Here is a 27,676-nt window from a genome sequence, read left to right as displayed (position 1 = left end):
GATGGCAATGCACAGGACGGGCACAGAGGAGGATGGCGGCCGGACGACGAGGGCTGGCCGGTGCAGACGTCTCTGGATGGCAGAAACGAATGGTCTGTCAGCTCCCTAGTGCGGCAGCGGCAGTCTGCTCGTGGCAACAAGCTCCAGGCGCGAGTGCAGCCCGCGATGAGGTCTGGCGGAGGGCCGGCGACGGGTGATGCAGGTTGGGAATGGGAGCTTGCGGCGCGGAGGCGTGAGGGCAGCCTGGTGGGGAGCAGCATCGCCCATCTCGTTATCCGGTCGCCGCTCTTAACAAAGCCAGAGCCCGATCTGGTTGCTTCCTGTCTTCCTACACACACTTGCCAGCCCCAGGAGTGTGGGTGGTCCAATAATTGCAGCCGTCCGCCGCAGAGTGCAGGGCCCGGCGCCTCTTCATTTAATTCTGTCCGCATGCTATGTGCACCGTCTACAGCGCCGCTGCTGGGGCGCGACTGACGCTCGCTCTGGCGGCGCATTACTTTTCCCCGTGCCCTCACCCTCTCCACGCCTTCTGAATGCCGGCCGTCCAAGTTCGCGAGCCGGGCCAGAGCTCGGCTAAACTGTCCACGGCGATGCGCCCCAGCGTCGGCCCTCAGCGGCCGTCGCATGGAGCGTGGATGGGCGGGATACACCGCAGCTCCTCTGCTGCAGCTGCTCGCGCGGCACACGACGTCCCCGGGCAGCCAGAGACCGGACGGCGAGAGCAATCTTGCCATGCGCATCTCCGTGATTGGATAGCCGCGAACTGAAGACGGTGACGGAAGCGCGCCCCATGCCACCCCTGCCACCCCTGCCGTGGCTCGTGCGGCCGCTAAAATTTCTACGGGACGCTTGGCAAAAGTTCTCGAACTTCACATTTCCTGAGCCGCACTCCAGCAGTGCTCGACCGCCATTGGGGACACAGCACCACGCGAGCAGTCATGTCTCTATACAAGAACCTGTCCGGCACGAGTAGCCACGAGAAGGATGCAGCCACTGAGAAGAGAAATCGGCAAAGAGTTCTCATTCTTAGCTCGCGGGGCGTAACCTTCCGCCATCGTCACCTGCTTCAGGACCTTTACTCGCTCATGTGAGTTCAAGAAGAATCTGGCAATAGCAATGTCTGTACTGACTTACTGCAGGCCCCATAGCCGGAAGGAGGCCAAGCTGTATGTGTGGTCCCGCGCAGGAGCATTCCTCCCGTCTCTTTTGTTTCGCTGTTACTAACTGCCCCCACATACAGAGACACCAAAACCAAACTCTACCAGCTCAATGAACTCGCCGAGCTGTACAACTGCAATAATGTCCTCTTTTTCGAAGCGAGAAAAGGAAAGGATCTCTATTGCTGGATGAGCAAAGCCCCGAATGGTCCAACGGTGAAAATGCACCTCCAGAACTGTGAGCCTCGGCGAATCCCTTTGGTTGAGACACGGTCTAATAAACCTCACAGTGCACACCATGGAAGAATTGAACTTCATTGGCAACTGTTTGAAGGGGTCGCGACCGGTCCTCTCCTTCGATGCCACCTTCGATAAGCACGCTCACCTTAGAGTGATTAAAGAACTTCTTACTCAGATCTTTGGTGTGCCTAAGACGTCTCGAAAGGTACGTAATGCTGAGTTGTACTTGAGATGGGCTCTGCTGCGTTCTTTGTGTCGCTGTACCACTTCCCTGTTCAAATCCCTGCAGCACTAACTAACGTGTACCGCAACTTTCAGACAAAGCCTTTCGTCGACCACGTTCTTGGCTTCACTGTCGCCGCCGGGAAGATATGGATCCGCTGTTATCAGATCAACGAGTCGGAGCCTGGCAAAAAGAAGTCCGCTGCCAACGGAGAAGAGATGGACGTTGGCCCCGCCCCCAAAAAGAAGGGAAAGACGGATTTCGACGTCAGTCTGGTCGAAATAGGCCCTCGGTTTGTGTAAGTCATCCTCGCGGTACGGATACGGAAGACCCGCTAATCGTACTGCTTTCTTAGACTCACCCCCATCGTCATACAGGAAAGTTCTTTTGGCGGACCCATCATCTACGAGAACAAGGAGTTTGTCTCCCCAAACCAGATCAGATCAGATCTGAGGAGAGCCAAGGCCGGCAAATTCAACAGGCGGACAGAGGCAATCAGAGAGGGAAAGATCAAGCTCGCAGATCTAGGCCTCGCCACTCATGGTGGACGCAAGAAAGAGAAGGATTCTCTGAGCGACCAAGTGCTCTTTGCGTAGGCCACGCACAGGAATCACTCAAGCAAAACCACGGCGTTCAAGGGATCAGGGTACCATTCGGGTGTGGACATAAAGCGCGGGCTGGGTCATTCTTCTTCAATTCGTCGTATTTACTATGCTGCAAGGCAGGCGCCGATAATAGGGCTATTGGTCTCAGCGATTGGCGTAGCATATCGGCGGCATGAGGCTCAAAAAGCTTACGTCGAGCTTATTTACAGCACTCCCATTCAAGAGCGTTCTCAGGCTTATGAAGCACCTCCCGCGCCAGTCATGCTTCTCTCGAGTACCTGTGCGTACGGAGTGCTCACGCCCGTCATTTCGGCTTTCCTCACCCCATAGAGCCTCTTGAATGGATCCAAGACAGCTTGAGATGTGGAGTAATTCTGCTCGTCTTGCACACGGTGCACTCGACCGCTCGGAAAGCGGACACGGCTGATAGCTCCATCGATCAGGTGAACTTGCAGTCGGTGCAAGTACGGTACGACGGCCAGCAAATCCACCAACTCCTGCACTCTGTCCCGAATACCGGCTGTAAGTCCCCGGCCTCCACAATTATATTTTATCATCCCCGTATAATCGTCAACATGCTCCACGTTTATGATATAATTCTTAATCCTCATCAAGTTCCGCTGCGAGAAGTGGTCAAGGAACAAGTACGAGCGACTCGGCGTGAGGTTATTCGCCGTCCTCCACCGCTGCTTGAACTTTATACTGTCGAATGCGACGTCGATGACGAAGATACCGTTCCCGTATATCATGTCGACGCACTCCTCGTGGATCTGGTGGTTCGTTGCTAGAAGCGCAATGCAACCCCGCCGCCAGACGATTTCGTTGCCGACTTCGCGGTCCGACCGTGGAGACGTCTTTTGCATCTTCCAGGCGCCATTGTTGGACGCTTCGCGCACGTAGGTTAGGTTGTACTCGCTGCGCTCGGGCTCGCCGCCATCGCCGCGCTGGAAGCGCACGTCGAAGGTTGAGGTGTGTGGCAGCACGTATTGGTATATTTGTCGCCGAAGCTCGACGGGCAAGTGCAGGAATGGCGAACGCTCGGCCGGCGCAGAATATAAAGACGCCATTTCACCGGGAAGTATATCAGGCGCAATAATGCTATTGTGACTTTGTGGGATTATATTCAGCGACACTTCCGGAGAATGCCCTCGACGACATGGGAGGTTTAAGGCGCGGGCCGACCTGAGCGCCGTTTGCTTGGCGTCTCTTAAGCTCACGGCGCGGATGCCATGACTCCTTTCCTCACCCATCGTCAATCATGATACAGAGCAACATCTCCAGCCCGTCTGGGCTGGCATCTGCCCTCAACGACTTCTCCGAGAATGTCTCTCCCCTTTTCTATAGCCCCAACGGAGGGGTCTATATCATTTGAGCCCTTCCTTCCCTATCGCGTCGAAGCAACAGCCAGCCATCCCAGACAGGACACGCACAGCTTCGCACCGATCAATCCAAATCAAATCATCCGATCTGATACACATATCAAGAAGACAACCGAAGAAGAAGTGAAGAAGAGGAAGAGTCGCTGATTTCGTTACAATTTCCATTTCTCATCTTCCGCCGCCAAAATGCTGTTCGAATTCCTCGCTACCGAACTCGTCTCCCACGTCTACTTTTCCTGCTCCTCCGTCACCGACGTACTTGCCCTCTCCGCCACTTGTCGTCGTTTCCGCGACATCTACGCCTCGTCCCAGAAACTCGCCATCCTCGAAGAAGCCGCCGAGGCCCAGTTCGGGCCACTAAAGGACCTCACGCAGCTCCTTACGCACAATGCTAGCCAGCCAGCACACATCATCCGCTCAGTACCCTTCTCGATCGCCTTGCTTAAGCAGATTGTACACGCCGGTCGCACCGCCGAGAAATGGTGCGAGATATACCCGTTCAAGAAGTGGAAGTACAACTACGAGCGGCGGCGGCTCTTGACAAGCGATGAAAGGTACCGTTTACGGCGGGCCATATACCGCCTGTGGCTATACTCCCGTGCATTCCACAATCGCGACCACCCGCGCGAGCTGCGCGCGTCGAAGCTCGTCATCCAGAAGCGCGCCGGCCTCTTGCACAACTGGAGCACCTTGGAGCTCGCGGAGATTGCGGACGTGCACAACGTGCTCCGTGAAGTGGTCCATAGCAACATCTGCCCTTCAAATGGGACCATCGCTCGCAAGTTCAAGAAGCGGTACCCGGACCACGAGCACTCCCTGCTCTTCAACATCCACCTCAATTACCCCCCGCCCTCGCAGACTCCGCCCGCCTACAACCCCTTCACTGCTCAATATCACGCAACAGCCAACACGCTGTCATCGCACTTCCACAGCACCCAGACATTCAGCACGCGCTATGCCTCCTCAAAGTTCAGTCTCCACCCGAACCACGAGGTGGGCGCCGAAGGCTGGGGCGACGACATCCCGCACTACTATGTCGTCGAGGACATGCTGAAGCTGGATCCCGAGCAGATTATGTTCCTGAAGGAGAATGCGCCTCTCAAGGGCATGGTGGAGGGCTATGTGCGCGGGTTGGGCGACTGGTTCGAGAACAACGGCGAGACGTGGGTGCAGACGCTGGAGTGGGTGCTGGATGAGCGCGGAGAGGACGTTGCGGAGTTCATGGGCGCTGTTGCGGAGGGGGAAGTAGGGGTCGCGGTTTGAAGAGGTGGTCGGGATTCTATTCGACGGGAGATTAGTGTAGAGCTGCTTCTTTAGGGTTAGAGTAGAGAGCATGCATAGCGAGCGTAGAATTTAGCTGTTCTTTCGTGGCTATGCCCATTATCCTCGAGAACGACGATCCGTTTAGTGAACGAGGCAAGCGTTGGAGTGTTCGATGACCGGGGAATGAGTCGTGCATGAATGATCACGTAGTTACCCCTTTGGGTAGACTATGCGAGGATCAGGCTCAACACCCGGACATGCAAGGAATGCTGCGCCGCGAACAACGTCCTTGATGGGGAAGCGAAATTTACGGTAGCAGCACCCGCGGTACTAGCAGTGCCTATCCCAAGCGACTTTTATTGATATTTAGCTCGTGATGCGGAGGCTGGCTGGAGCCGTAACGCTAGCATTTCAGCGCAGCCCTACACGGGAGGCGTTATGACTACGCGACCATCGGTATTCGCCTCCATGCCACCGTCGCGGTCGTGGTAAGGTGACAAATGCTTAAGCGGCTGATGTGGGAAAAGAGTCGACCCGCGGTTACTGCAGAGTACTTATCGCAGCAAGGGTGTTCTGCATTCCCAACGGCATTGAGAAACACAGCGAACAACCCCCCGTGGCACTGGACTGATCAGATCAGTACGCGGGTCCGGGCCCTCTCGCTATCCACATAGATAAGGAGACGAGGTGCTAGACTGCACACAAAGCCACGGCTGAGGACTATGCGAAATTCTGGCTTGCGGGTATTGCAATGGCGAAAGGGGCATGGCGGAGTGTGGTTGTCGGCGCTGGTGGCCTGCTGGCGCTGTCGTGAGCGCGGCGGCGGCCATCTAAAATTAACCGCCTGGCTGGATCGCTCGCTGGCCGGCCACTCACGGGCCGAGCTGGCGAATCGTGGCGTCGCATTCTGCTCCTGCGCTCCCTCAGCCCAGACCCTTACGTGAGGTCGCCCTTCTTCCAATCCTACCGCTTCCGGGCTTGCGCGCTCCTTGGCCGCGCCGTGCCACCCTTTTTGAATGAGGTCGTCTCGTCTCTTCCCTTTCTGAAACAATATCTACGCCTCTTGTACCTCCGTACCGCCGCCCCTTCCTGGCTTGTTTCTTGCCTGCCCCTTCCGCTCCTTTCTTCCCACCTGTCCCTTGGTATTTAGCATGATCGCATAGCCAAACATTTGTCCAGTCGCTCGCTTTTATCAGAACACCGCACCGCACCAATGGGTATGTGGACCTGGCCCCCAGTGTTTCGACGCGACGATCGATACACAGCACAGTAGTTCCCGACTGACGCGCCGCAACAGCAGAGAAGCGTCCCTCCATCGAGGGCCTCGTCGATAATGTCGACCCCCGAGACTCGCAAGAGATTGAGGAGCTGCCCAAGTACGAGACGCCGGCCGAGCCGCAGGACATACCCCTCAAGGAGAAGCTGATTACCTGCTTCTGGATTGGCCTCAACACCTTCTCGACGCTCGGTCTCATTTTCCTGAGTAAACGGTACGAATACACACACAATATTTGGCAGCGGAGGAGGTTCTGACAAGCGGACAGAGTGTTCAGCGATGCGCAGCTCAAGGCGTGTCAGCTCATGGTGGTTATGTGGCATTTCGCAGCCACGGGCCTCGTTCTCTTTATCTCGACCCGAGGCCCCTTCCGCGCCTTCAAGGGCATCCGGTTAAACCCGTGGGACATGATGCCCGTCTGCGCCTTCTTCGCCGGCTACGTCGTGCTCGGCAACCTCAGCTTGACATACAACTCGATCGGCTTCTACCAGCTGTCCAAGGTCATGACAACGCCTTGCGTTGTCCTAATCAACTTCGTGCTTTTCCGGAAGACGGTTACGCGATGGATGCTCGCGTCCATCCTCGCGACCTGCATCGGCGTCTCCTTCACCATCAACGAGACCGCCAAGACGCAGCTCTTCGGCGTCATCATCGCGACCCTCGCATTCTGCTCCACCGCCCTCTACCAGATCTGGATCGGCAAGAAGATCGAAGACTTCGCCGTTTCCGCGCCGCAGCTCCTGCTCAACCAAGCCCCCATCTCCGTCCTCATGCTCATCCCCTTTGTGCCTTTCTTCGACACCATCCCCGATCTCAGCGTCGTGCCCACCAACATCCTCTGGTCCGTCTGCGCATCCGGCATCATGGCGTCGCTGTACAACCTCTCGCAATTTCTGATCATCGGCCGTACCTCTGCGCTCACGTTCAACATTGTCAGCCACCTCAAGACGATCCTTATTCTGTCCATCGGATGGTATAGCGAGGGCAAGATCCTAAGCCCGAAGGAGTGGTTTGGTGTGCTGTTGGCGCTGGGCGGTGGCTGGGTGTACTCGCATCTAGCGCTGAAGGCGAAACAGCAGAGCAGGAAGTAAAGGGACACGGACACATACAAGCCGTCACACAAGCGGGCACGATCGATCGAGCATTGGGCGGGGTTTTAGCGGGCTTCTGGGTGCAGGATACGGTACTGCCGGATTGGGAGAGCGAGCGAGTGACACGAGGCGCGCTCGCCATACGACGCCCTTTCTTCGACGGGCTTTTTCCGCATAGATTACGCGTTACGCGCTTTTTGGGGTTTTGCTGAGGGGTCATGGAGCCATTCATAGACGACGCGACACGGTAGTGGGGCTGTGTCGTACGTAGGTAGGGTTCTTGTTAACCCCGCGCATCGTTTCTACTCTTTTTCCTAACACGTTCGATTAATACCAACGAATTGAATACCCACCTGCAAACTGTTCTTTTCCTTCTCCATATTTGGATGTTGGAGAGTACAGTGTAGTTTGTTCGAGTCTGCCACGGTTGGTTACATTTCATCTCCACCCGTGGACTCGAACTCTACCGCTGTTCCCGAAGCAGGTGCGATGGTGAGGTACGGATCAGCCTTTTGTACCTGTTACGAAGTAACTGACGTACGACGTCTCACCCCAATTCCGATTTCCCGGGCTGGACTAGCTGGCATGAGGTCTGACGGATCTAGCTACGCTTGGAAAAGGCTAGTGTGCAACTGGCATCGAAGAACCCGACTACTGTACATCCTGTTCGATGGCGCGGGATTGGGTCTCGGAAGGAATTTTGGGGACGTCCTGAGTGTATATACTCTTGTACTGTTGACGCACAGTATCGGGCCTTCCTCAACGGGGATGTGAGTGGGAAGAACCGACTATTTGCAACCAACCTTATTTTGACGAACCTCCGCTGGACAACCGCTGCTTGATCCATCTCCTAGCCCGACTCCCCTTAAACGCAGGGGCAGAAGAACTGCGTCCCTCAGAAAAGTCTCGAAGAATCACAGCAACCTCACCCTGCCCCTTCTCGATGGCCAACTCCAGCGCCGTCCGGCCTGCCCGCCTGTCGTACTCGCAGTCCGGCGTCGTCAGCGCGACATCCGCGCCGTGCTTAAGCAGTTCCATCACCACGGCACCATGGCCGCCCTCGACCGCGAGGTGCAGCGGCGTCCGTCCGCGGTCCATGTCGTTGATATCCGGGACGGCGTGTTTGTTCTCCAGCAGCGCCTTGACTACGGCGTCGTGGCCGTGCCAGGCGGCTACGTGCAGCACTGTGTCGCCCTCGGTGCCGAAGTCGACGGCCGATTCGAGAATGCCCAGCGCGACTTCTGTAACCAACGCGTTCCCGGCGAGGACTGCTTCGCGCAGGAACTTGCCGTCTACTTGTGCTCGTACCCAGTCAGGGAGGACGCGTGAGCTCGCGGCGGGCGACAACCACTTCACTCGCATGGCACACCACAGAATGCACTGTTTCTCCCTGTCAGCAGCGCATGCCAGCGCGTTTTCGCCTTGGTCGTTGTGCAGGAACGGATTGGCGCCGTGCTTGAGCAGCAGCCAGATCGAGGCTGGGATCCCGCTGGCCGCGGCCCAGTGCAGAGGCGTACGCCCGCTTTTGTCTCGTTTGTTGACGTTGAAGTTGCGGTTGGGAGCGGCGAGAAGCTTTTCTACGGCCGACGCGCTGTTCGAGGCAGCGGCCCAGGAGAGCGGCGTGCGGCCGTCGTTGTCCTGCGAATCCGTGTCTGTTTCAAGGATAAGGGAAGATAGTGGCAGGTCGTTATTGCGCGCTGCTGCCCATGATATCGGGGTGCGGCCGTCGTTGTCGGCGATGTTTGCATTCGCGCCGTTTGCGAGGAGTTCGTCGACTATGCTGGCGTGGTTGTTGATCGTGGCCCAGGCCTCAAAAGTGGCGGTATAGTTAGCAAGCCATTTAAAAAAGCTGGAGTACGAATACCGGTTTGTTTAAGAGAGGGGTAGGGTATAAAGAAACGTGTCCGCATGTTTACCACTAGGTGCTGTGCATACGTAACGTCTTAGAAGAAGACAAAAGGGTCTTACTTACTATACGCAAGTTAGCAAAGATGCCATAGCTATTTTTACGGGGGCTTTAGTACCGAGGGGAGTTCTGCCCTGATAATCTTGAGCATTTATGTCGATATGGCCATAATGCGCGGCCAAGAGTGCGGTGACGGTACGAAGTGCGCCGCGAGATGCCGCAAGCGATAGCTCAGTTCTGCCCTCGACGTCTCTGGTATTTGGGTCGAGCGATACAGACGGCTGAGCGGGCTGCCCAGCCTGAGTGGTCGCTGGTTCGTGGCGCGATTTGTCCAAAGAGATGGTATTGAACGGCGATTTCTTAGATGGTACTGTGTTGCTGCGCATCAATATAGGCACCGCTTTCTCAATACTCTGAATATTGATAACGTCCACATCTTCGCCAGGAGAAGCTGGGCTTGCGCTTGTTTCAAGAGCTCTTTGCTTCTCTGCGCGGCGTTCCAATTTACGGCGCAAGCGCTCCTCTTCCGCGTTTCGCTTCCTCTCCCTGCGTCGTTTGTCTCTTTCGAGTAACTCTCTAAGTGCGCTGGCATCGAGCGCTTCTACGAGGCCATCATTTGCAGACCGTGGTTCTGGGGAAATGGGTCCAGATCCTGTAGCTTTCACGCTGTCATCGGGTAGGTCAATACCATGTGGCTCGGCGACCGACTCGATGGCTCCAGCTGGCGCGTGTGCCTGCATTTGAACGGCCTTCAACGTCTGGTTCTCTTCGCTTAATGAGTCCGAAGCAGGGCCTAACCCAGTGCTCTCCTGAGTTTCCACGGCATCAAAGAACCCCGGTAGCTCCTCGGATGTGCCAGTTTCCTTCATAAGAAGTCCAACGTCCCCTATCAACCCCCCGTTTGCCAAAGCTTTTTTAATGTAAGACGGAATAGTTAAGGCACCCAAGGTAGTGTTGATAGCATCATGAGAGACTGGCTCCCGAGTCAAAGGATCCTCGACTTGGGATAACGGCAAAGGGGACCAATTGGCATCCTCTAGCTCCGAAAGCCGGAAACTCGTCTCCAGATGGCCTCCAGCTAATGCAAGATATAACAGCCTAGCGGCATCACGCTTGAAGTAATCTGGTCGCCAAGACTCAAACGTTTGAAGAAGGTCTAAGCGTCCTCTTCGAGCAGCTATGCGTGTGGCTGCGGGAAGGCTTTCATCGGCGCCTGACTCAAGTAAGATCTCGACACTATCGTCTTCTTTCTGGCAGTACCAGGCGTGTAGCTCCAAGGGCGTGTGAGCCTTGTGGATGCCAGCTGAAGTTGGGCTACCAGCATTTATAGGAAACGCCGTCTCACCAGCGACCAGAATCTGTATCGCGATCTTGTCTTGTAGGGCGGCGGCTAAGTGCAGGTTCTCCAGCTGATTCCTCGCATCGCCAGGGCCAAGCGCAGCGCGTCTGTCCTTCGTGTATTCGCGGGCAAACCGTTGGATCAAGGCTAGAGCTTCGTCGGAGCGGTCGTACCTATGAAGAAGATGCACGAGTGACAGGCAGGTGGATTTTGTTGTGTGGTCGTTGATGCCTCGGGACATGATTCTTTTCTTGAGTATCATCTCAAGCCGGCGCGTGATGCATCGCTGATCAGCTGGTTCGGTCGCTTCTTTGGATTCCATATAAATTTCTTCCTCCTGCTCCTTTATTAAATCCTGAATGACGTCAAGGATTTTGATGTGTCTGTATTCGACAGTCCAGTTTGCGCTGTGGGTCTCGCATACCGCTGCGCCGGGGGTGAGATGCATTACCGACCCAAGTGAAGTCGTCAATGCCCTGGCGAATATCAGCTTAGATTGGCTAACATATTACGTGAGGAGTACTCACTCATCGATAGAGTCCAGAAAGACTGCGCTAGAACCAACGGATTCTTCTAAGTAGTCATGGACGTATGGGGACTCGCCCAAAGCGCCGCTCAGAAGTATATATATTGCTGCGTCCCTATGTGGCAGTGCTTCAATCTGAACACGCAATTGTGAGGCAATGCCTTTTATCACCGGATCGAAAACGTATTCCTGCATATGTTCGACTGACATCCTCAACCGCAGACCCAAGGAGGCAACTAAAGACGCGTTAACATTTCAAGCGAGGCTTGTGACCCGGGCAGGACTGATCCTTACTTCTTATGAGTTCAGGCTTCTCTGCAGATACGTTGCTGAATTGCTGCGGATGTGGTTAGCCGGAAAATTAGGTACTGAAGGGTATCGCTTGCATACGTCGGCGAACGTGTTTCTCATCTGTAAGCCGGTTAGAATCAGAGTAGAAACACACTGCTACGCCTGGATATTACCTTCAATAGGTCAGCTAAAACCTCAGACGCTGACATCTTGTCTTTTCGGAAAACAGCCGCAATGTTCTTCTGGCAATTATTCTCCACATAGCCCTGGAATCCGTCCAGCACGTCACTAGAACCTACATCCAGTGCGACGCCACGTATGAATGAAAGACGAAAATGCATGGAAGAAGGGTGGTCTACCGATCGAAGCACGGAGATGGTCTGCCCGGTGTGAGTAATGAACTGTATAACAATAATAGAGTTGACTCACAGTCAGTGTCTCCTCAATATGACAGGCGATCAAGTAGTCACCGATTCTCAGTCTTGACTGCTGGTGCCACTCCAGACTTAGGAAAGCGGCATGGGGTTGTGTGATGAACCTGATGGTCTCTGAGATATCCTGGAATGATTCCATCATCCTTCGTCTGAGCCTCCTGGCCTGCCGCTCAGATATATGAGGCGGAACGACAATGCAAATTAACCTTTTCATCCGCATCGCCGCTGTGGGATTCTCATCAGCGAGCGATTGCTCTGATAGCAGGCTAACATACCTTCTGAGTATATTTGAGTCAAAGAATCGAGTACATGCTGCTTGACGGCGCGGATGAACAGCATAAGCTGTGCATCACTGATCGAACTCAAATCTGCATACACCGACCAAGGAAGATGGTAGTACTGTTTTCCCCTTTTGCCATGAAGCTGGTCCACTAGTCTTCGATATCCGGCCAGGTCTTCGTCGTCCGAGTAGAAGGGATCTGTGAAAGCGCAGCTGCGCTCATACTATCAGGCTGATCCATCATTGCAGTGGGGCTGACGGACATACATGCCAAACAGAGTGTCGGCGTTTGCTTCCTCGACCTGGTCGCCCCATCTAAAGCTTGCTTCTGCATCCCGGTCCTCATATAGTACACGCCTTCCCAGGGGTCAGTCGGCTCTCTACATGAAAGGCAGATGGTAATATTACAGCGGAATCGTCGATTTGCGTCGAAACGGCCAGGTTATCTGTGTGGGCGCCCGGTCTTTCTATGTGCGTCCGAGTCAGAGCGAGTCTTGTACGGTACTGCGGACGTAATCCACCTTGTCAGATAACATGACGGCCGCAGAAGCGGCCCCAGATCCTATGTACAATCCAACCTGGAGTCTCGATGTTAGCCATTGGATCTTTAGCAGGGTACGCGCTCTAACCAGTATGTGTTGCTCCATGGCTTCCAGCTCGCAATTAGGACCCTACCCGCCCTAGACGTCCAGATACTGCTCGTGAAGGCCAAGAACGGCGTGAGCGAGCTTATCAAAGTCGCGCCTTGAGCGCGGCCGCCTGTTCAAATGGAACGCAGGTGCAGCACGGGCCGGCTGAGGCAAACACGATTGAAGTGCCGGGAGTTGTAGAACGAGCATGCGCCTAGCAGATGGGTGGGGTAGAGGCAACTCCCACGAGGCTGAAAGCCATGCAGTCACGTGGAAGTCTAAGGCGTGGTGGCTGCGCTTTCCTGCACAGCCTCGCGCAGCACACGCTCATGGACAACTCACTCCCAACAATGCGCTCTACCATCGCTTTTCGGTCTCCCTTCTGCATACGACGGGTCGACAAGTATGATGACCGAGGAGCAGTACGCTCCGGGAGGATCGCACTTCAATGCGGTTGAAAGCATCGTTGAACGCGTCGGATGTACACGGACTCGGGCGATCGCAGCATTGAGAGTAGGCTGCCATATCTGTTCGCGCAGGCTCAGGAACACCACTGACGATAGATCAGGTGTGTAGCAATGATGTAGAGAGGACGCTTCGGTCACTTGTAAGTGGAATATTGGAAGGGGAAGAGTTACGCTCACCGTCCTTCCAGTCTGAACCGTGGATGCGCCCCACACAGCCAAATACGCGAGCCCGGCGCCAGAACCCACCCCAGAGCCCACCACTCGGCCCTCTCGACCGGGCACATCAAACCCGCACCACTACGCTAGACTCGGATGGAGGCGATGCACCCGGTACTGTACCTCACATCTCGTACTGGCTCGATCCGTTATTGACTCGTGGGGCAGAAGTCCGACCCGAGCGAGCACGCGAACTACCGCCCCAAGGAGGGCTTGAAGTGTTAACGGATGAGACGCCTACGGTCACCGATGCACAGCGACATAGCTTACCTTCTCTCAATCCTCGAAGGAAAGATCGCCCATTCTCCCCCCGCGAAGGTTCCAGCCAGTTTTTCTCGCTCAGGCGATTGCTATGGGCCCTCCAGAACGAACGGCTTTCCCTTGCCGATATTGTCGAGTATTTTTCGTACTTCCAACGCGAAGCAGTACTTGACGCCATCAATCAGTCCATCGAAGGAGTCCCCTCCATCTTTTACGCCGTAGCCACGAACCGAGAGGATGTTGTAAGGACCTGGATCGCTTATGGCGCGAATGTGAACGCCATCGATGGGAGATACAAGATCCCCTTACTCGCTTTTGCAATCTTCAATTCTTCAGTTTTGAGAGAAGATAGCACGACAATTGTTCTTCTTCTCTTGGCACACGGAGCGAGCGCCTCTACTGTTCCTATCAGGGACGATAGAACCACGCAAAAGCAAAGTACCGGTGCCGCGAATGGCTCCGTTGAGAAAGGGGAAGAGGACTCTCCGGACATGGACCAACGTTGGTGCAATGCGTACTTCCGGTCGCGCCTTGAGCAAGCGCTCAATACAACGCAACGATATTTTCTCTCTCGCGCACAAGCCTACAAACAACCATCCAGACGAAGCCTACAAGCCGCGACTAAGTACAACGTTACTCAGCTCTTCAGCCTTCCTTACTGTATTGTAGGTCAAGATGTTGCGATCAGGATACTCACCGAGCGACTTCTGAGCCATATGGTGGTACCTAATCCAAAGCCGCTAGTGCTACTCTTCGCAGGTAATTCCACCTTTTCACTCATCAGATTATACGAACTAATTTACTTGCGCAGGGCCGAGCGGACATGGCAAGACCGAAGTTGGAAGGCGACTTAGGTCTCTTTTATCACTGGATACCCATACCATTGATATGACGGAGATCAAGTACGAGACAGACCTTTTTGGCCCCAAGCCGCCGTTCGTAGGCTGCGAGGGAGGCTCTCCATTGAACAATTTCCTCCTAGCAAAGTCGGGAAAAAGGGCAATCGTCATGTTAGACGAGTTCGAGAAGTCAACCCGGGAAGTGCTGAATTCCCTTCTTATCCTATTCGATGAAGGCAAGTCGCTCCGTATCGTTGGCCTCTTACAATATGAAACATGGCTCTGACCGCATCCGTAGGGAGATATCTCGACCGTCGCCGTAGAAAGAGCATAGACTGTTCCAAAATTATCTGGATCTTGGCCAGTAACGCCCTCGATCCCGTCATAACCGACTTCTACAAGAACAACTCCACAAATAGCCCCATCGCAGATCCATGCGTCATCGAAGATCAGCTACAGCCGCGCCTTTTGGGTGCCATGAAATCCAAATTCGGCGTACGTTTATTTCTCAAAATCAAAACACCTTTGACTTACTCATTGCTTAGTTCCCGCTATCTGGACGGATATCAACAATAGTCCCATTCTTACCCTTCTCGCCCGATCAGCAAGCGGTGATAGTGCATCAATATCTACTACAGCTCGCCCGCAACGTGCGCCAGTCGATATCCCTCTCCAACCAGTTGGTAGGAAACCTCCATCTGAGGCTGCAGGATGACGTAACTGTCAGTACAACTCTTGCGAGCGACTGTTATGATCCCGATACCGGCGCTCGAAGCTTAGAGTCGGCGGTGAAAACAAAAGTGGAGGCACCGCTTATACGGGAGTACCTAGCAGGAAACGAGGATATAAGCGAGAAGCAGCCCCTGGAGGAGTATGTAGCAGAGGTACAAGGAGGCCGCATCGTTATCAGAAGAGTGCCGGGCGACAAGGTATCAGTGCCAGTCGCCTAGGCACATTGCGTTTCATGGGTCATTGTTCCATCACGGATAATTGGCGGCTCACTTCCCATTGCATATTCGGAGTTCTGGAATTCATATCGTGAGGCTGTGTACGTGAGAAATACATAGGAAAGCAAAGGCATCTGCTCCAGATCTCGATGATCTCCTTCCCCGTCCGCAAGCCTACTCCCTCCGTATCCCTCCATCATTCTCGGGCTCTAGGTACTCAGTCTCTACCATCCCATACAATTGGTCTGGAAGAATCCAGGTAAGCGACTGCCATGAGTCCACGTTTGTATAAACCGGGTACTTACCTTGATATCGAAGCCTGAACGAAATCGTCGTATCAAAACTCATCTCCAGCTGATATAAGACCTTGTAGTAAGGCCCCTCCGGGGACTGGCGCTTCTCCAGCGACGCCTTCGGAATCACGGAAAGGTCCGGCTTCATTATTGCGATCCGTCGACAATCTATGCTCGTGCATATTAATTAGTGCCACGCGCTACCGAGTACCGACCGGTTCATCCTTACCCAGATCTTTGAAAGGCGGTCCATCCTCACCCTCTCTACCCTCTGGATACGCCCAGAGGTCGATCTCGAATTTCAAATTATGGTGCAGGCCGACGTTCCTATAGAACTTGAATGATACAGTTTTAGTCTCGTTGAACTGGTCACCCTGGGTAGGTATAAGCAAAATTGCTCTGGCGGCGCAAGGAGACTGTCAACTCACCTTCTTGACGTACCACGTCATTCGGTTCTTGCATGTCCATTTCTGCTCGAATGCGTCCCAGACCCTAGCTAAAGTCAGCTGTTGACCTCGTAATGTCGGAATGCCAGAATGTCGGTATACGCACTTGTAATCTGCGGCATAAGGCGCCAGAGGGCCTTGCTCATGTTTCTCTGGAGACCATTTCTCGCGTGCCATCACGCCGTATGCACACCGGATCTTCCTATTCTGGATCATCGAGCGAAGTATGGCGCCACGCACAACGGCGGACCAGCTACGACGCCATCAATTAGCGGCAGCGCAAATAGCAGGGCGCGTATGAACTACTCACGCGTCAGGAGGCTGCAGCACAGTGCAGTTCTTGAACTGCTGTGATATCCGCATCTTCAGATACTCGCTGCTTCCGAAGCCACCAACTAAAAGGACAGGCATCTTCCTCCCGGGCGCCGCGCCCTTCACGGCTTCTACCTGCTCTGCCAACAGGATAAGGACCGATTCAACCACCGGCTCGAAGATTTTTACTAGATCTTCGCTTGTGACGGTAAGGCTTCCATTCGCTATTCCTTCTGCTGGGTTATCGGGCAGCTCCGGATCGACTAGGGATCGCAAATACGGGTCAGAGTTCATGCCGCTAATGCTAATGGTGTCAAAGGCATACCTTCGAGTCTGTATACGGTGTCGTCTCCGTTGAAAGCAGGCTTTATCTGTCTACCGCTTAAGTGCTAAGCCGAAACGTCAGGGGCGTGGCACATACCACATCGTTGAATTCTCGTTCAATCTGCCATGCGTATTAGGGACGATTTATCCTCGCTGTTGGTAGGTGGGCACATACGTCGTCCTGGAACTCCTGCGCAAATGGGCCGATCTTCTTCTCCACGAATTCCATAAAACGACGATTCAGCATAACGGAGCCGCAAAGCTCGCCTTTTCCGACGACTTCCTCGTTCACGCGCAGTGAAGGCTGAAAGGTTGTGATACGGTATGTCGCAAGGTCCTGTTTGACGGTCAAATACTTGCATTAGGTTGTTTTTTTTGGCATAACATACGACGGTGCCACCACCTGCATCGCATACAACGAAAACATCATTCACTTTCAGAGCGCAGTTGGGGAGCTGAAGGCGTGTAAGCTGAGACACAAAGAGAGCAAGTATATCAGAGCTCACCGTGGTAATTGTATAGACGGCAGCAGCTTCGGGCTCCAGGACGAGCTTGATGCTGGACGGATCACTCTCGTCGCCGAAACCGGCACTAAGAGCGCATTTCAGCGTGCGATCTTTGGCCTTATCCGACCAGATAGCAGGGACACTCAGGACGTAGTCATGAGGCGTCCCTTTGATGAAGTCTACAATCAAGAATGAGCGGGGGGAAACGGAACGTACACATTGGAGTACTTACCCTGCGTCCATCCCTTTTCTTTAACCATATGTTCGAACGCTCGCTCTCGTAAGCACCGGAGATATCTGGTGACGCAATCCGAAAGCTTCGCTATGGACAAGCTTGTCGAAACAGCGGTGAACTTGGCAAGATGTTGGGCTTGTTCGATTTGCGTAGGGTCGAGAAACCTGGGGGCAATGTGAGTTTTGTACCTAGAGGCTATCCTGTATGATGAACTTACAGCTTCGCGAAGCAGACCCGATCCGGGTCATGCTGCACTTGGAAACCATATTTGAACGTGTTCCTTTCCAGCGTGAAGACACTGCCCAATCAATCAATCAGCTCAGGATTCTCAGATGTCGGTTGGTTTACGGCATCCTCACGCACGTTGGAATTTTTGGTGATCTTCGGCGGCCTTGTCCGGGCCAGCCTTTATCGATAACATCTAACACTATGTCGCCTGGCTAAGAGGAGGACGCTATCAGTACATCAATACTACGGATGAGGGACGGAGATCTGCTCACATCGGACCCGTCCGCAACGAAGGCATATCCGATGGCGGAATATGTGGTACCAAAATCAACTGCTACCTGCGTAGTGGATTAGCTGATGCCTTCGCAAGAACAAGGCTGAATACTTGCCACAATCTTTCCAGCCATTGCGTGACGGTAGATACGCGTGTCTTGTACAATCTGGCCTAACAGGAAGATGAGCCCCAGACTCGAGAATTCAGTGCTTCGTCAGAAGGTCCATGAAACGCATGAGCGCCTGGGTGATCGAGTAAAGTCGAGGAACGGGGTGGGCTGGACATGCACGCACACGAGCTTCTGGCCAGCTCATTTTCCGGTGTACAGTTCTGCGCATGTCTAGCGCAGCCACCTAGGCGCACTTGCATGGTGGTGCAGGAGGAGTGCACGCTCACCCAATTAAGAAGGGTCAACGTCCAAGACATGGATGACCATGCTGCGCCCACGTGATCCACTACTCGTGGCTTAGCTCCCGAGCACGGTCCCGTCTCAGCCTTGCGGCTGCCCACCATTCTCGCGTTTCCGGCAGCGCCAGCCCAATCAGGGAAGCTGAAGGTGCGAGAGGTGACGTTTTAGGGCGCCTGATGATGGCAGTCCGGCCGCGCAAGGCAACCCGGCATGCTTGGAAGGCAGAGTCGAGATACGAGGTAAGAAAGAACGGGGGGGGGGGGGGGGATAAATAGGGCGTGGTTTCCGTTGTTGTGGGGGGCACTTCATCGACATCATCATTCCATACATTAAGCGGTTTTCCTTGAAATCGGAATTTCACGAGCCGAATACTTTCTACGTCGGCTGTCCAAAGATATCTCGAGCAGAAGAACGTAATTCTCGCATCTGCATTACAACCTTCCACCGCTCTACAACCTATAAGCCCCCCAATCACACAAAATGGGCTGCGGCGGCTCAAAGTACGCATCCGACTATCCACCACCGATGCGACAGACCCGTCGCCGACGCGGACGGTATCACGGTGGCGGTGCATACGCAGGCGGCGGATATTACGGCGGTGGTGATGGAGGGGGTGGTGGAGGGTTCTTCGGTGGAGGGGATGGTGGAGGTGGATTCGGAGGAGGCGGAGGAGGAGATGGGGGCGGCGGTGGCGGTGGCGGCGGCGGCGGCTGTTGAGATATGATGTCGGCAAGAATGCAGAGAGTGCATGAGAATGGGCTTGGATAAGGATGGGATTGGGTACTGGGGTTGGCGGCATGCTTGGTCTCCTCCCTGCATGGACGAATGATGACACCTAATGACATACAAATTCCCTATTGCTCGAATGCAAATCATTCTCCTTTCTCAGTATTGGTCTGCTTCTCTTCATCTCCTATCGTGACTGGAGAACGCGTTCTCGACACCCAAAGGTACAAGTACCAGAGAGCGAACACGGTAATTGTGAGGGCGCAGGTAGTGCCTACATAAATGCGCCAGCTCTTATCCGCATCGAGCGTGAAGATCCCCGCATCCCAGAGTGACTGCGGCATAAGTCAGATTCCCTCTCCGTCGCTGCGAGGTCGGGATGGGGTGAGATACTTACCGCCAGCATCGTGGAAGGCAGGAATGTCAAGGTGAGGACGGTGATGGTCTTCATGATCTGGCTGTCCTTTGCTGTGAGTTTGGCTATTTGGATCGTGGTCTTGCTATCCTTTGCCGTCAGTCGGGCTATTTCGATATTGCGTTCGCTGTCTCTTTGCGCGATAAGACTGTAAGTCTATGGTGATCCCTAGTTAGCGAATTCTGATCGTACGCATTCCTATCTCCTAGCCGTACGCAAAGCCGGGATACATACCACGCTGATCTGCGCCTGGGCGCGATCCACGAGCTCCTCCATCGCCTCCTTCGTAGCCATCGACACCGATTGGTTGAAGTCGAACTGATCCTCAAGCGCGGCTTTCACACCGGGCTTTAACGGCCCTACTCCCATGTCGTGCCGAAGGCCTTCCAACTTCTGTAACATATGTCCGAAAACGGGCCACAGAGCCGCTGCAAACCTCAAGTCTAGCAACATCCTTCGCAGGTCCCAATTGATCGCTTGCAGATCTCGTAAGAGGCCTGTATACTCCCTCTGCTCTAGCTTCTCGTCACTTTCGGTCTCTTCGTAGCGATTCCATTTTGCTCCAAGCCCAGTTTTCTTTTCGTTGTCGTATATGTCATCCCGCGCGTTTCTGATGATGTGCCTCCAACTGTCCACATGATCCTCAAGGACAAAGTTGACCAAATGGAATGGGTGGGAGTTTAGGAGGCCGACTTGGCGGATGCATCGAGATCGCAGATAGGCTGTGCGATTAGAGTCGCGTGAGCTAATGAAAGCTACAGTTGCAAGGTCATGGAGACGAACTCTCATAGTCCAATATACCGACCTCTTAGTGTCTCGTACATGGGAAACTACGTCTGATTTCCGCGAGTGTTAGCCTATAGAAGCCAAGGCAGTTATGGTACTCACGCAAAGCGACCGGTCGGACGTTGTCAGAGTCGTATTCAATGCGATGTGAGAAGTGGTGTCGTGACTGTCGATGGACGGAGATAAAAAATGGGGAGAGAATGCCACTAGTAACGAGGGTTTTCAGGGCTGTTGTCGAAATACGGAGTGGCTTTTCAGTGCCGAGTCTGAATTTATTTGGGTCACCGTTTGCTGTTCTATAATATTCAGCATGCGGCTTAACAAGGACCTACAAACAAGCCTTACTTACATCAAGATGAAGGGAACATGCCCGTCCGAAGTTGTTGACGATTGCGCTGGGGTATGCTCGAGGAGGCCGGACTAGGGGTTGTATTAGTACATATCTGTGTATCCGAGTATCTTTCTTACGATGCTGGGAATTTTGGATAAGAGTTCCTGCTCATTCAGAACGCTGTCACCCGCAGCTGCCTCACGGGAGTCAAAGTACTGCACTTCCGTCTCTTCGGTGCATCGCAAATTCCGCAAATCGGATTCGAAAGATTCGGGATCCATAGCTTTTAGCGATTTTCGGAAAATAGAGAGTATTCCATGGGAAAGCGACAACGGCACAATGCAGATTTGAATATAAGAATTGGGAGGAAGGCTGAGGCTCAGACGAGGCTGTGTTCCAGCCGTAGGAAAAAGCAACCTAACCGTGTCCGGATCGCCACAAAAAGTCAACTACACAGCCCGTAGGCATCCGCGGTAATTGGAGTCTCAAGGCAATATCCTACATTGTGAGGTTGGGGGCCGGCAACAATGAACCGATAGCTGGCAGACCGCTGAGACGTGGGAATCGTCTGCAGGGAAATCGCGTGAATTCGAGGGACTTTGCTTCGACAACCATTGTCAGTACGCATGCGATGCCCTGGCCACGAAGGAATTTTAAGCGCATCGTGGGGCTGATGATCATGATTGAGTGCAGGGTGGTTAGAATGAATTGGAGGTTGTCTCGAAATGATGGAGCTAGGAGGATGTGGGGAGACTGATTAGGTAAGCGCGTCACGTGGCCTCGAGCTCACCTGTTCACACCTCTATATCAAGGTATAGTGGTGGGATAATTGGGAAGAGGTGCCTGATCATGATGGGAGTGTGGGTCTGCTAGAGTAAGCCGGGATTTGGTTCCTCGAGGGTGCTGGAGTAAGGCTCCAATGCCACCATGCTTAACTACATACGATTCCAGGCATTTCTGAACGAAAGTATGTCGTTCTACACTTCCTTCTTCTCTTCCACCTCTCCCACAATATCAGCTGACGCCGGGCGCCTCGACTTCGTGATCCAGAGGTACAGCCACCACAACGCAAACACGCTCATCGTAAGCGCGACCGTAGTTCCGACATACACTCTCCAACTTGTACCGCGGTCCATTGTGAAGATATCGGCGGACCAGAGCGACTGCAGTCAGTGTTAGTTTGTGGTAGAGCAAGGTGGTAGAGGGAAAAGAGCTTACCGCAAGAAAGGTGCTCGGCAGGAAGGTTAGTGTGAGGATGGTAATCGTTTTCATGGTTTGGCTGTCTTTTGCTGTGAGTGTAGCGATGCGGATGTTTTGCTCGCTGTCTTTCTGCGCGATCAGGCTGTAGGTCTGCGCAAGTGATCGTCAGTGACTGTGCGTATAGCGCATATGGGGTTCTCCGAGGCGGGCGTGCTATTGGAGAAAAACATACCACGTTTATCTGCGCCTGCACCCGATCGAGCTATGAGCATCGCGGCACATATTAGCATATATCTTGAGCGGAAGAGGGAGGGGGTAGCACTCAGCATGCCAGCCTGTACTCGGGAGACTAAGACATGCTGGCATGCATACGGCCGCATACATACCAACTCCCCAAGTTTCGCCCTAGTGGTTTTCACAACCACTTCATTATACTCAATCTGATCCTCTAATGCCACCTTAACGCGCTTCTTCATGTGCTCACCGCTAGCTTCCTTCCTTGTTTCATCCAATCTACGTGATAGTTGCTTGAACCCTTCACCTAAGTCCCCCGCAAACTTCATCGTCGCCAACGCTAGCCTCAACTCCACGCTCACAGTATGCAAGTCCTGCAGCAGCCCCGCATATTCCGCCCCTTGCAGCTTACTCTCCTTCCCGCCTCTTTCCAGCCCGCTCCAGTCATTTGAAATTCCGGTTCTCCTCTCCAGGCCCCCAACGTAGGCCCAGAGGTCTTCCACCCAATCGTCCAAGTCGCGCATGCGATGCTCCAGGATGAAGTTGAGTAGATGAAGTGGATGCGCTCGCAGTGTGTCCAATTGGCGCAGGCATCTTGATCGCAGATCATCCAATGTGCTGGAGAGACGTGAAGTTAGGAGTGCGATGGTGGACATAGTTCGCAGGTTTATGCGCATGACTAGGTTGATGATTTTTCGGAGTCGCGGGACGCGAAGGAATATATCTAGTTTCATGTGGAATTAGAAGCCATACGTTGAGCAAGCTGTAATATGACTACTTACGGATTGCGCTTGGAGTCTCGCTCTGCATGTCGTACTCTATCCTGTGTGAGAAGTGGGACTGCGTTTCTTTGAACACGGTGATGGTCTGGGGAAGGAAGAGCCCGGACGTCACGAGCGAACGCAGAACATTCTTCGAGATCTCGAGCGGATTTGGGTCATAGATCGGGTCGCCCTTCGCGGTTCTCCGCCAGTCAGTCAAACTTCCACCATGGTTTAGAGCATTCATACTTACATTAGGATAAATGGTGCAGGCTGGTGGTCCTCCGCGGTATTGGTCTGCTAAACTATTAGGAGACGACTCAGCCGTGTCGAACCTGTGGAATAATCTCACAAATTCTGAAAGCTTGGACAATAGTTGCTTTTCATCGAGAATGTTGTCGTTGGCTGCCTCACGGCTGTCGAGATGTAGAACGTGTGTTTTGTCGGTGCAGGATAGCCTATTGAGGGCGCTTTCCCACACATGCGGATCCATATATGAACGCAAAATAAAGAGCTGTGTGGAGGCGTATTCAACAGAAAATAGAAATGAAGGGTGCGAGAATGGAGGAGTGAGATTGAGGTTCGCTAGGCGGCTGTGCTGCAGATGTGGCAGCCTAACCGCATGAGGACGAACTTGTACGAACGAATGTAAGATGCATTGAAAAGTACCCGCTATGTTATTACCGCTGTAAACAAAAATAAGTGAGGGATCCTGGGGCTGACACTGCAAACAAGTATCTTTCATACTTACCTTTAGCTCCTTCAGTCCAAATCTCCGTCTTCGTAATCGACCTCATCCTCGAAATCCCTACCCACAACCTCAACCGGCGAGAACCTCCCTTTGTCTTCTTCGCGTATATATACCGGCGACATGATGCGAGGATGCTCAATATCATGTGAGGCCTCGATGTCTTCTGCCCAACGCACTTTCTTGGATTTCTTTGCTGAAGGGGTGGGAGAAGAGGACATGGAGCGCTTAAGTTTGTTGGATGCGGAGCTCGGAGGGCTAATACGTGCAGTGGGAGGAGAAAGTTGTGTCTGTTCAGGCGTGGATAAGACAGATTTTAGAGATGATGGAACGGTAGGCTCGGGCGATACGTCTGCCGCGGGCGGGAAAGATTCAGGCTGTGGAGTGGCAGACTTGACTGGCTCGGGCGTCGGCGAGGAAGACTTTGGAGGAGTCGGCTGCTGGGTAGATGAAGGTTTGAGAGATTCCGCTCTTGCCTTCTTGTTCACGTGTCCGACCTCTACACTCTCCACCACTTCGCCTTCCTCGACGGAACGCTTGCGCTTCTTGCTCGCCTCCTCCTTTTCCTTTATCTCCTGAATGACCCTCAGCGTCTCAGCAAGCTTCTCTTGAGCCCGCCTTTCTTGCTCTTTCCTCCTCTCTTGCCTCTCTACCCTCAGCATATTCGCACGCTCCCAAGCGCCGAGCAGCGCATACAGCTCATCCCTCACCACCCTCTCATTCCCCCTAAGCGGCTCCCTCTCCGCCCTCATATCCCACAGCACCCTACTTACTAACCTCTCCACCCTCTCCCTCGGCCTATAAACCCTACACCCCCCATGCTCCCTCCTGCCCTCCCTTTCCTCCCACTCACTCCTCCCCCAATAGTCCCTAATCTCCAACTTCCAACTACATCTCCGATTATCCGGATCATTGACCGCCCAGTACAGCGTCATGTAACTGTGCGGGCACAGCGAGATGCTCGTCTGCTGCGTGAACATCTCTCGGTGCTGGCGGCATTTGCGGCGGGGCGCGCAGCGGCGGCAGAGGGAGTGCGTGTAGGGGGCGCCGGCGACGGCGTGGTTGAGGAGATGCGGATTATGCGTGTAGCACGGCGTGGCGTCGCGGGCGGCGCGAATGCGTGAGTTTTCTTGGATTTTTCGTAGGAGATCGGGGAGCGCCATTTGTGGTGCTGCGGGGTCGTATTCCGCTGCGCCAGAGGGCGTGCCCTCTGCAGCCCTCCCTTCATCATCTTTTTTTGCAGGTGCGGATGTGCTAGGCGTCGAGGGATCCCCTATCTCGGCCTCCTCAAGCAGCGCCTTCATATCGAGCTTCTCCTTCTTCGGCGCTGGCTTCTTCTCTTGGACCGGCGCATCCGTATCAGCATAAACCTCATGGCGGAAATCCGCGTCAGGGATCCCAAGGTTGTGCGTGTTGCCCAAGAGGGTAATGGTACCATCGAAGCCAGCGTTACGCTTGAGCGTGTCTCTCTTCTGCTTAAGATTCATTTTGGCTGAAGAGCGGCTGATAAGATATTGAGATGATAAAGAATATGAGACTGTGGACTCGACAAGCTTTATGTGAAACGGGGTGAGAATATGTTAGACTGCTTAGGACGTGAGGGAAGGATTGGAAAGACAGTTTGAGAGCCTTCTCTGATATTCGCTTTTCGAAAGAACGATCGTGTATAGAGAGTCGAAGGACTAGAAATAGTAGACAATTACCAACGACCCGCGGATGCCGAGATTGCTGAAAAGATAGTGATGCCTTTGTAGCGAGTATTTTTGGATTTAAGACAATGGCATTGTCTCGGACAGGGTATTGCTGCACGGATCGGACAAAGAAAGTACAATCAGGGTGGGAAGGTCGAAATAGGATCTTGGAATTCTGTCTAGTGTCTTTGTTCTTCAACGACGTCTCCAAAGGTAGGTACTGAGCAACTGTCACTGTCAGCTTAGCGACTTTAGAACATTGAAACGTTTATCAGGAAACAGCGTGCGAGTAGAACTCGGTCAGATTAGATACTTCTCGTACATCCATGTCTGTTCCATGAAATTGGAACTATGTCTACACCCTAAAGCGTGCGGGTAGCCCCCAAAATCCAAACGCCAATCCTGTCTAGGAAATGTTAAAGCGGCTAAGATGACCAAACAAGAGATAGAAGATACACGAAGCGGACTACAATCGATCCTACCGGTCAAAAAGCGGCACATCATCGGATACAATCCAACAACGGCAGAGAAATAGAGATATGCAAAGCAGCATATCTCGTGATACGTGAAGAAAATAGCTCCTCGCCTCTGCGGGCACTTGATCGATTCGTCTATGACTTGAGGCTGTCTCGCATGCTCTGGCTGCTTGCGCTGACTGGAATGTTGGTTGTGGGTAGCGAGTCTTTTGGCTTGCTGCTCTGGCGGACCTTGGCGAATGCGTAAACTAGACCGCTCACGAAACCGACGAAGATGGCAGAGCAGCTTCCGAACGTGGCTGGGGCGTCGAAGAAGATCAGCCCGCTGAGCGCAATAGGGAGCTTGTTCAGGGCGCCGACCATAGAGTACGTGGTAGAGGAAGTGACGCGGACACACCAGGCGGAGGTATACGAAATGAAGACGGAAGAGAGGCCAGACAGGACCATGGTTGTGATGAGGGCGTTGCGCTTGTCGGCAGGGAAATTCTTCGCGATGTTGGTGGACGACCAGTCCTCGAGAAACAGCGACGCAGCGAGCAGAACGGGAATGGTGAGGAGGTTGTTGTAGTACATGGCTGGTAAAGGGATTAGTGATGTGGCACGATAATAGGAGTGGGTGGGGGCATACTGTCGAAATCCTTGAAGTTGGTGAGCTTGATTCGCTTCCTCATGCCGAGGACGTAGCTGGCAGTGCAGAGGCAGTTGAACATCATCCAGAGATAGCCAGCGTTCAAGGTCGAGATGGCGTCTGTCGCAGCCTCAGACTCTCCTCCAAAGCTGGCCAAAGCATGCTGAATATCCGCCCAAGCTGCGATAATCGAGCTCAGAACCATCAGTCCGAACGAGAACAGCGCCATTGGCGTGACGGAGCCGCCGAACCATAGCACCTCTCCGTATGCGATCAGGATGATTGTTAGGTTCTTGAAGATGGTGTATACGGGGATCGAGAGGAATTTCAGCGCCCAGGTGCTCGTATAGATCATGCCGATGAGGAGGATGGATATCGGGAACCCTGTTGTCTCGTCAGAACTTGCCCCGCCATGTGCGCCCTCGTAGACATACACTTCTTTGCCTCGTCGCTGTTGAAATCCCTGTATGTGATGACACCCGCGGTCTTCAGACTCGAGATGGCTATAACGCAAACAACGGACTGCAGCGCGGTTAGCATTGCGAACCCCCCGAGATCGGCTATCCGGACGGACCTGAACGCAGAGCAGGAAGAAGTTGAGATTGAAGTCGACGCCAGACAGGACGTATTTGTTGGTTGTGGTCATCATGATCGACGAGCCACAGTATGCGATGATGGAGAGCATTGGGTTCTCCGTTATGGGGTTGTGGTGCTTCTGCGGCGGGCGCATTGCCGGGGACGGCGTGCGGAACTCTCTGCCCGCAGGCATATCGATCTTGTAGTCATCGCTCTTCTTGTCGTCGGCCATGGCGGAGTGTGGACGAAGGAACGAATCGCGGAAGGCAGAGGATTAAAGGCTGGCGTAGGGGAAGCGAATGGACGCCGGCCGGGGACAGATCAGCGGCAGGCACAAGGCGCCGTGCAGACAGTGGTGAGAAAAGGAAGAAAGGAGGCTCGCTCGGAGAGAGAGAAAGACTGTCGCCGTGTCCAGAGAATGCGCAAGGAGGACGAGGGGGTGCTTTCGGCCTAGTGTTGAGCCTCTCCTGGCGTCCAACAGGTGTGTTAATTTTACGCTGGCGAAAGCGCCAAGCCACCCCTTGTCGGCGCTGCAAAGCCTCGTAAGCCGCGCCGGGTAAGCCGCGAATGCTACCACGCGATGGCGTCGCGCGTCCACTATCACATTCAGCGGCGCGAAGAATCGTAAACCCACGCACTTTTCTTTTCCCCGGAACCTGTGCTCGAGCCAGAATTCGATAGCCGGCGCGTGCGCTCTTGCCTATCGCG

At 53.8% G+C, this 27,676-nt stretch overlaps 13 protein-coding genes across 13 annotated transcripts; 5 read left to right on the top strand and 8 right to left on the bottom strand.

Annotated features, from left to right (window-relative positions):
• The first annotated feature begins 839 nt into the window (after positions 1–839).
• On the top strand, positions 840–2,339 carry BU26DRAFT_235084 (brix domain-containing protein 2). Its single transcript, XM_033820933.1, has 6 exons — positions 840–1,087; positions 1,140–1,166; positions 1,241–1,395; positions 1,448–1,602; positions 1,716–1,918; positions 1,976–2,339. The coding sequence occupies exons 1-6, from the start codon at positions 939–941 to the stop codon at positions 2,214–2,216; spliced, it is 930 nt and encodes a 309-aa protein (XP_033689088.1). The 5' UTR covers positions 840–938; the 3' UTR covers positions 2,217–2,339.
• On the bottom strand, positions 2,305–3,354 carry BU26DRAFT_516320 (uncharacterized protein). Its single transcript, XM_033828304.1, has one exon. It carries the CDS (start codon positions 3,290–3,292, stop codon positions 2,462–2,464), a length of 831 nt encoding a protein of 276 aa, XP_033689087.1. The 5' UTR covers positions 3,293–3,354; the 3' UTR covers positions 2,305–2,461.
• A 138-nt stretch (positions 3,355–3,492) lies between these two features.
• Positions 3,493–4,982, top strand: BU26DRAFT_516319 (uncharacterized protein). The gene has a single exon (XM_033828303.1). The coding sequence runs from the start codon at positions 3,791–3,793 to the stop codon at positions 4,865–4,867; it is 1,077 nt and encodes a 358-aa protein (XP_033689086.1). The 5' UTR covers positions 3,493–3,790; the 3' UTR covers positions 4,868–4,982.
• Positions 4,983–5,946: 964 nt separating this feature from the next.
• On the top strand, positions 5,947–7,479 carry BU26DRAFT_235088 (TPT-domain-containing protein). The gene is made up of 3 exons (XM_033820934.1): positions 5,947–6,084; positions 6,165–6,357; positions 6,412–7,479. The coding sequence occupies exons 1-3, from the start codon at positions 6,081–6,083 to the stop codon at positions 7,232–7,234; spliced, it is 1,020 nt and encodes a 339-aa protein (XP_033689085.1). The 5' UTR covers positions 5,947–6,080; the 3' UTR covers positions 7,235–7,479.
• Positions 7,480–11,784: 4,305 nt separating this feature from the next.
• Positions 11,785–12,817, bottom strand: BU26DRAFT_235449 (uncharacterized protein). The gene is made up of 6 exons (XM_033820935.1): positions 12,640–12,817; positions 12,532–12,588; positions 12,419–12,477; positions 12,278–12,367; positions 12,006–12,223; positions 11,785–11,936 (listed from the first exon to the last, which is right to left on the bottom strand). Exons 1-6 carry the CDS (start codon positions 12,655–12,657, stop codon positions 11,932–11,934), a joined length of 447 nt encoding a protein of 148 aa, XP_033689084.1. The 5' UTR covers positions 12,658–12,817; the 3' UTR covers positions 11,785–11,931.
• A 159-nt stretch (positions 12,818–12,976) lies between these two features.
• On the top strand, positions 12,977–15,507 carry BU26DRAFT_516317 (P-loop containing nucleoside triphosphate hydrolase protein). The gene is made up of 7 exons (XM_033828302.1): positions 12,977–13,152; positions 13,208–13,246; positions 13,295–13,436; positions 13,491–14,342; positions 14,395–14,658; positions 14,721–14,917; positions 14,968–15,507. The coding sequence occupies exons 1-7, from the start codon at positions 13,045–13,047 to the stop codon at positions 15,370–15,372; spliced, it is 2,007 nt and encodes a 668-aa protein (XP_033689083.1). The 5' UTR covers positions 12,977–13,044; the 3' UTR covers positions 15,373–15,507.
• Positions 15,447–18,361, bottom strand: BU26DRAFT_516316 (actin-like ATPase domain-containing protein). Its single transcript, XM_033828301.1, has 16 exons — positions 18,103–18,361; positions 17,986–18,051; positions 17,849–17,925; positions 17,703–17,783; positions 17,483–17,649; positions 17,251–17,429; positions 17,134–17,199; positions 16,920–17,081; positions 16,842–16,865; positions 16,746–16,791; positions 16,419–16,683; positions 16,215–16,361; positions 16,091–16,154; positions 15,892–16,036; positions 15,675–15,830; positions 15,447–15,614 (listed from the first exon to the last, which is right to left on the bottom strand). Exons 1-16 carry the CDS (start codon positions 18,118–18,120, stop codon positions 15,544–15,546), a joined length of 1,734 nt encoding a protein of 577 aa, XP_033689082.1. The 5' UTR covers positions 18,121–18,361; the 3' UTR covers positions 15,447–15,543.
• Positions 18,362–18,731: 370 nt separating this feature from the next.
• BU26DRAFT_516315 (uncharacterized protein) lies at positions 18,732–19,287 on the top strand. Its single transcript, XM_033828300.1, has one exon. It carries the CDS (start codon positions 18,877–18,879, stop codon positions 19,111–19,113), a length of 237 nt encoding a protein of 78 aa, XP_033689081.1. The 5' UTR covers positions 18,732–18,876; the 3' UTR covers positions 19,114–19,287.
• BU26DRAFT_235039 (uncharacterized protein) lies at positions 19,195–20,386 on the bottom strand. The gene is made up of 3 exons (XM_033820932.1): positions 19,772–20,386; positions 19,520–19,693; positions 19,195–19,457 (listed from the first exon to the last, which is right to left on the bottom strand). The coding sequence occupies exons 1-3, from the start codon at positions 20,324–20,326 to the stop codon at positions 19,269–19,271; spliced, it is 918 nt and encodes a 305-aa protein (XP_033689080.1). The 5' UTR covers positions 20,327–20,386; the 3' UTR covers positions 19,195–19,268.
• Positions 20,387–20,515: 129 nt separating this feature from the next.
• BU26DRAFT_516314 (uncharacterized protein) lies at positions 20,516–21,342 on the bottom strand. The gene is made up of 2 exons (XM_033828299.1): positions 20,673–21,342; positions 20,516–20,619 (listed from the first exon to the last, which is right to left on the bottom strand). The coding sequence occupies exon 1, from the start codon at positions 20,933–20,935 to the stop codon at positions 20,756–20,758; it is 180 nt and encodes a 59-aa protein (XP_033689079.1). The 5' UTR covers positions 20,936–21,342; the 3' UTR covers positions 20,516–20,619; positions 20,673–20,755.
• Positions 21,343–21,547: 205 nt separating this feature from the next.
• On the bottom strand, positions 21,548–23,398 carry BU26DRAFT_516312 (uncharacterized protein). Its single transcript, XM_033828298.1, has 7 exons — positions 23,202–23,398; positions 23,103–23,146; positions 22,871–23,052; positions 22,241–22,812; positions 22,087–22,116; positions 21,873–22,004; positions 21,548–21,817 (listed from the first exon to the last, which is right to left on the bottom strand). Exons 1-7 carry the CDS (start codon positions 23,340–23,342, stop codon positions 21,632–21,634), a joined length of 1,287 nt encoding a protein of 428 aa, XP_033689078.1. The 5' UTR covers positions 23,343–23,398; the 3' UTR covers positions 21,548–21,631.
• Positions 23,399–23,518: 120 nt separating this feature from the next.
• Positions 23,519–25,322, bottom strand: BU26DRAFT_602080 (uncharacterized protein). The gene is made up of 2 exons (XM_033835319.1): positions 23,601–25,322; positions 23,519–23,535 (listed from the first exon to the last, which is right to left on the bottom strand). The coding sequence occupies exon 1, from the start codon at positions 25,082–25,084 to the stop codon at positions 23,612–23,614; it is 1,473 nt and encodes a 490-aa protein (XP_033689077.1). The 5' UTR covers positions 25,085–25,322; the 3' UTR covers positions 23,519–23,535; positions 23,601–23,611.
• Positions 25,323–25,442: 120 nt separating this feature from the next.
• On the bottom strand, positions 25,443–27,645 carry BU26DRAFT_516310 (UDP-galactose transporter). The gene is made up of 4 exons (XM_033828297.1): positions 26,967–27,645; positions 26,827–26,914; positions 26,393–26,776; positions 25,443–26,339 (listed from the first exon to the last, which is right to left on the bottom strand). The coding sequence occupies exons 1-4, from the start codon at positions 27,198–27,200 to the stop codon at positions 25,900–25,902; spliced, it is 1,146 nt and encodes a 381-aa protein (XP_033689076.1). The 5' UTR covers positions 27,201–27,645; the 3' UTR covers positions 25,443–25,899.
• Between the last annotated feature and the right edge of the window lie 31 nt (positions 27,646–27,676).

The sequence above is a fragment of the Trematosphaeria pertusa genome (genome assembly GCF_010094035.1).
Source record: "Trematosphaeria pertusa strain CBS 122368 unplaced genomic scaffold BU26scaffold_3, whole genome shotgun sequence".
NCBI lineage: Eukaryota > Fungi > Ascomycota > Dothideomycetes > Pleosporales > Trematosphaeriaceae > Trematosphaeria > Trematosphaeria pertusa.
This window is presented reverse-complemented; position numbering and strand designations above follow the sequence as displayed.

Bases quoted from the DNA above. Each gene is read 5' to 3' on its own strand.
- BU26DRAFT_516316 (XM_033828301.1), bottom strand. The intron at 17,200-17,250 runs GTGAGCTCTGAT...ACACGCCTTCAG, and splicing joins CCGTCTATACAATTACCACG to CTCCCCAACTGCGCTCTGAA. The intron at 16,866-16,919 runs GTATGTGCCCAC...TACGCATGGCAG, and splicing joins CGCAGGAGTTCCAGGACGAC to ATTGAACGAGAATTCAACGA.
- BU26DRAFT_516310 (XM_033828297.1), bottom strand. From the start codon at position 27,200: ATGGCCGACGACAAGAAGAGCGATGACTACAAGATCGATATGCCTGCG. The intron at 26,915-26,966 runs GTCCGTCCGGAT...ACCGCGCTGCAG, and splicing joins TCTTCCTGCTCTGCGTTCAG to TCCGTTGTTTGCGTTATAGC. The intron at 26,777-26,826 runs GTATGTCTACGA...ACGAGACAACAG, and splicing joins CAGCGACGAGGCAAAGAAGT to GGTTCCCGATATCCATCCTC.
- BU26DRAFT_235088 (XM_033820934.1), top strand. The intron at 6,358-6,411 runs GTACGAATACAC...ACAAGCGGACAG, and splicing joins CTCATTTTCCTGAGTAAACG to AGTGTTCAGCGATGCGCAGC.
- BU26DRAFT_235084 (XM_033820933.1), top strand. From the start codon at position 939: ATGTCTCTATACAAGAACCTGTCCGGCACGAGTAGCCACGAGAAGGAT. The intron at 1,167-1,240 runs GTATGTGTGGTC...CCCCACATACAG, and splicing joins AGCCGGAAGGAGGCCAAGCT to AGACACCAAAACCAAACTCT. The intron at 1,396-1,447 runs GTGAGCCTCGGC...TAAACCTCACAG, and splicing joins GAAAATGCACCTCCAGAACT to TGCACACCATGGAAGAATTG.
- BU26DRAFT_516312 (XM_033828298.1), bottom strand. From the start codon at position 23,342: ATGGATCCGCATGTGTGGGAAAGCGCCCTCAATAGGCTATCCTGCACC. The intron at 22,117-22,240 runs GTATGTATGCGG...CGATGCTCATAG, and splicing joins GGGCGAAACTTGGGGAGTTG to CTCGATCGGGTGCAGGCGCA. The intron at 21,818-21,872 runs GTAAGCTCTTTT...CACTGACTGCAG, and splicing joins TGCCGAGCACCTTTCTTGCG to TCGCTCTGGTCCGCCGATAT.
- BU26DRAFT_516314 (XM_033828299.1), bottom strand. From the start codon at position 20,935: ATGGATCCCGAATCTTTCGAATCCGATTTGCGGAATTTGCGATGCACC.
- BU26DRAFT_516320 (XM_033828304.1), bottom strand. From the start codon at position 3,292: ATGGCGTCTTTATATTCTGCGCCGGCCGAGCGTTCGCCATTCCTGCAC.
- BU26DRAFT_516315 (XM_033828300.1), top strand. From the start codon at position 18,877: ATGGGCTGCGGCGGCTCAAAGTACGCATCCGACTATCCACCACCGATG.
- BU26DRAFT_235449 (XM_033820935.1), bottom strand. The intron at 12,478-12,531 runs GTGGATTACGTC...GGACGCACATAG, and splicing joins CCGTCATGTTATCTGACAAG to AAAGACCGGGCGCCCACACA. The intron at 12,368-12,418 runs GTAATATTACCA...ACCCCTGGGAAG, and splicing joins CGCAAATCGACGATTCCGCT to GCGTGTACTATATGAGGACC.
- BU26DRAFT_235039 (XM_033820932.1), bottom strand. From the start codon at position 20,326: ATGAGAGTTCGTCTCCATGACCTTGCAACTGTAGCTTTCATTAGCTCA. The intron at 19,694-19,771 runs GTATGTATCCCG...GGATCACCATAG, and splicing joins CCCAGGCGCAGATCAGCGTG to ACTTACAGTCTTATCGCGCA. The intron at 19,458-19,519 runs GTAAGTATCTCA...CTTATGCCGCAG, and splicing joins TGCCTTCCACGATGCTGGCG to TCACTCTGGGATGCGGGGAT.
- BU26DRAFT_516317 (XM_033828302.1), top strand. From the start codon at position 13,045: ATGATGACCGAGGAGCAGTACGCTCCGGGAGGATCGCACTTCAATGCG. The intron at 13,437-13,490 runs GTACTGTACCTC...CTCGTGGGGCAG, and splicing joins GGATGGAGGCGATGCACCCG to AAGTCCGACCCGAGCGAGCA. The intron at 14,918-14,967 runs GTACGTTTATTT...CTCATTGCTTAG, and splicing joins CCATGAAATCCAAATTCGGC to TTCCCGCTATCTGGACGGAT.
- BU26DRAFT_602080 (XM_033835319.1), bottom strand. From the start codon at position 25,084: ATGAATCTTAAGCAGAAGAGAGACACGCTCAAGCGTAACGCTGGCTTC.
- BU26DRAFT_516319 (XM_033828303.1), top strand. From the start codon at position 3,791: ATGCTGTTCGAATTCCTCGCTACCGAACTCGTCTCCCACGTCTACTTT.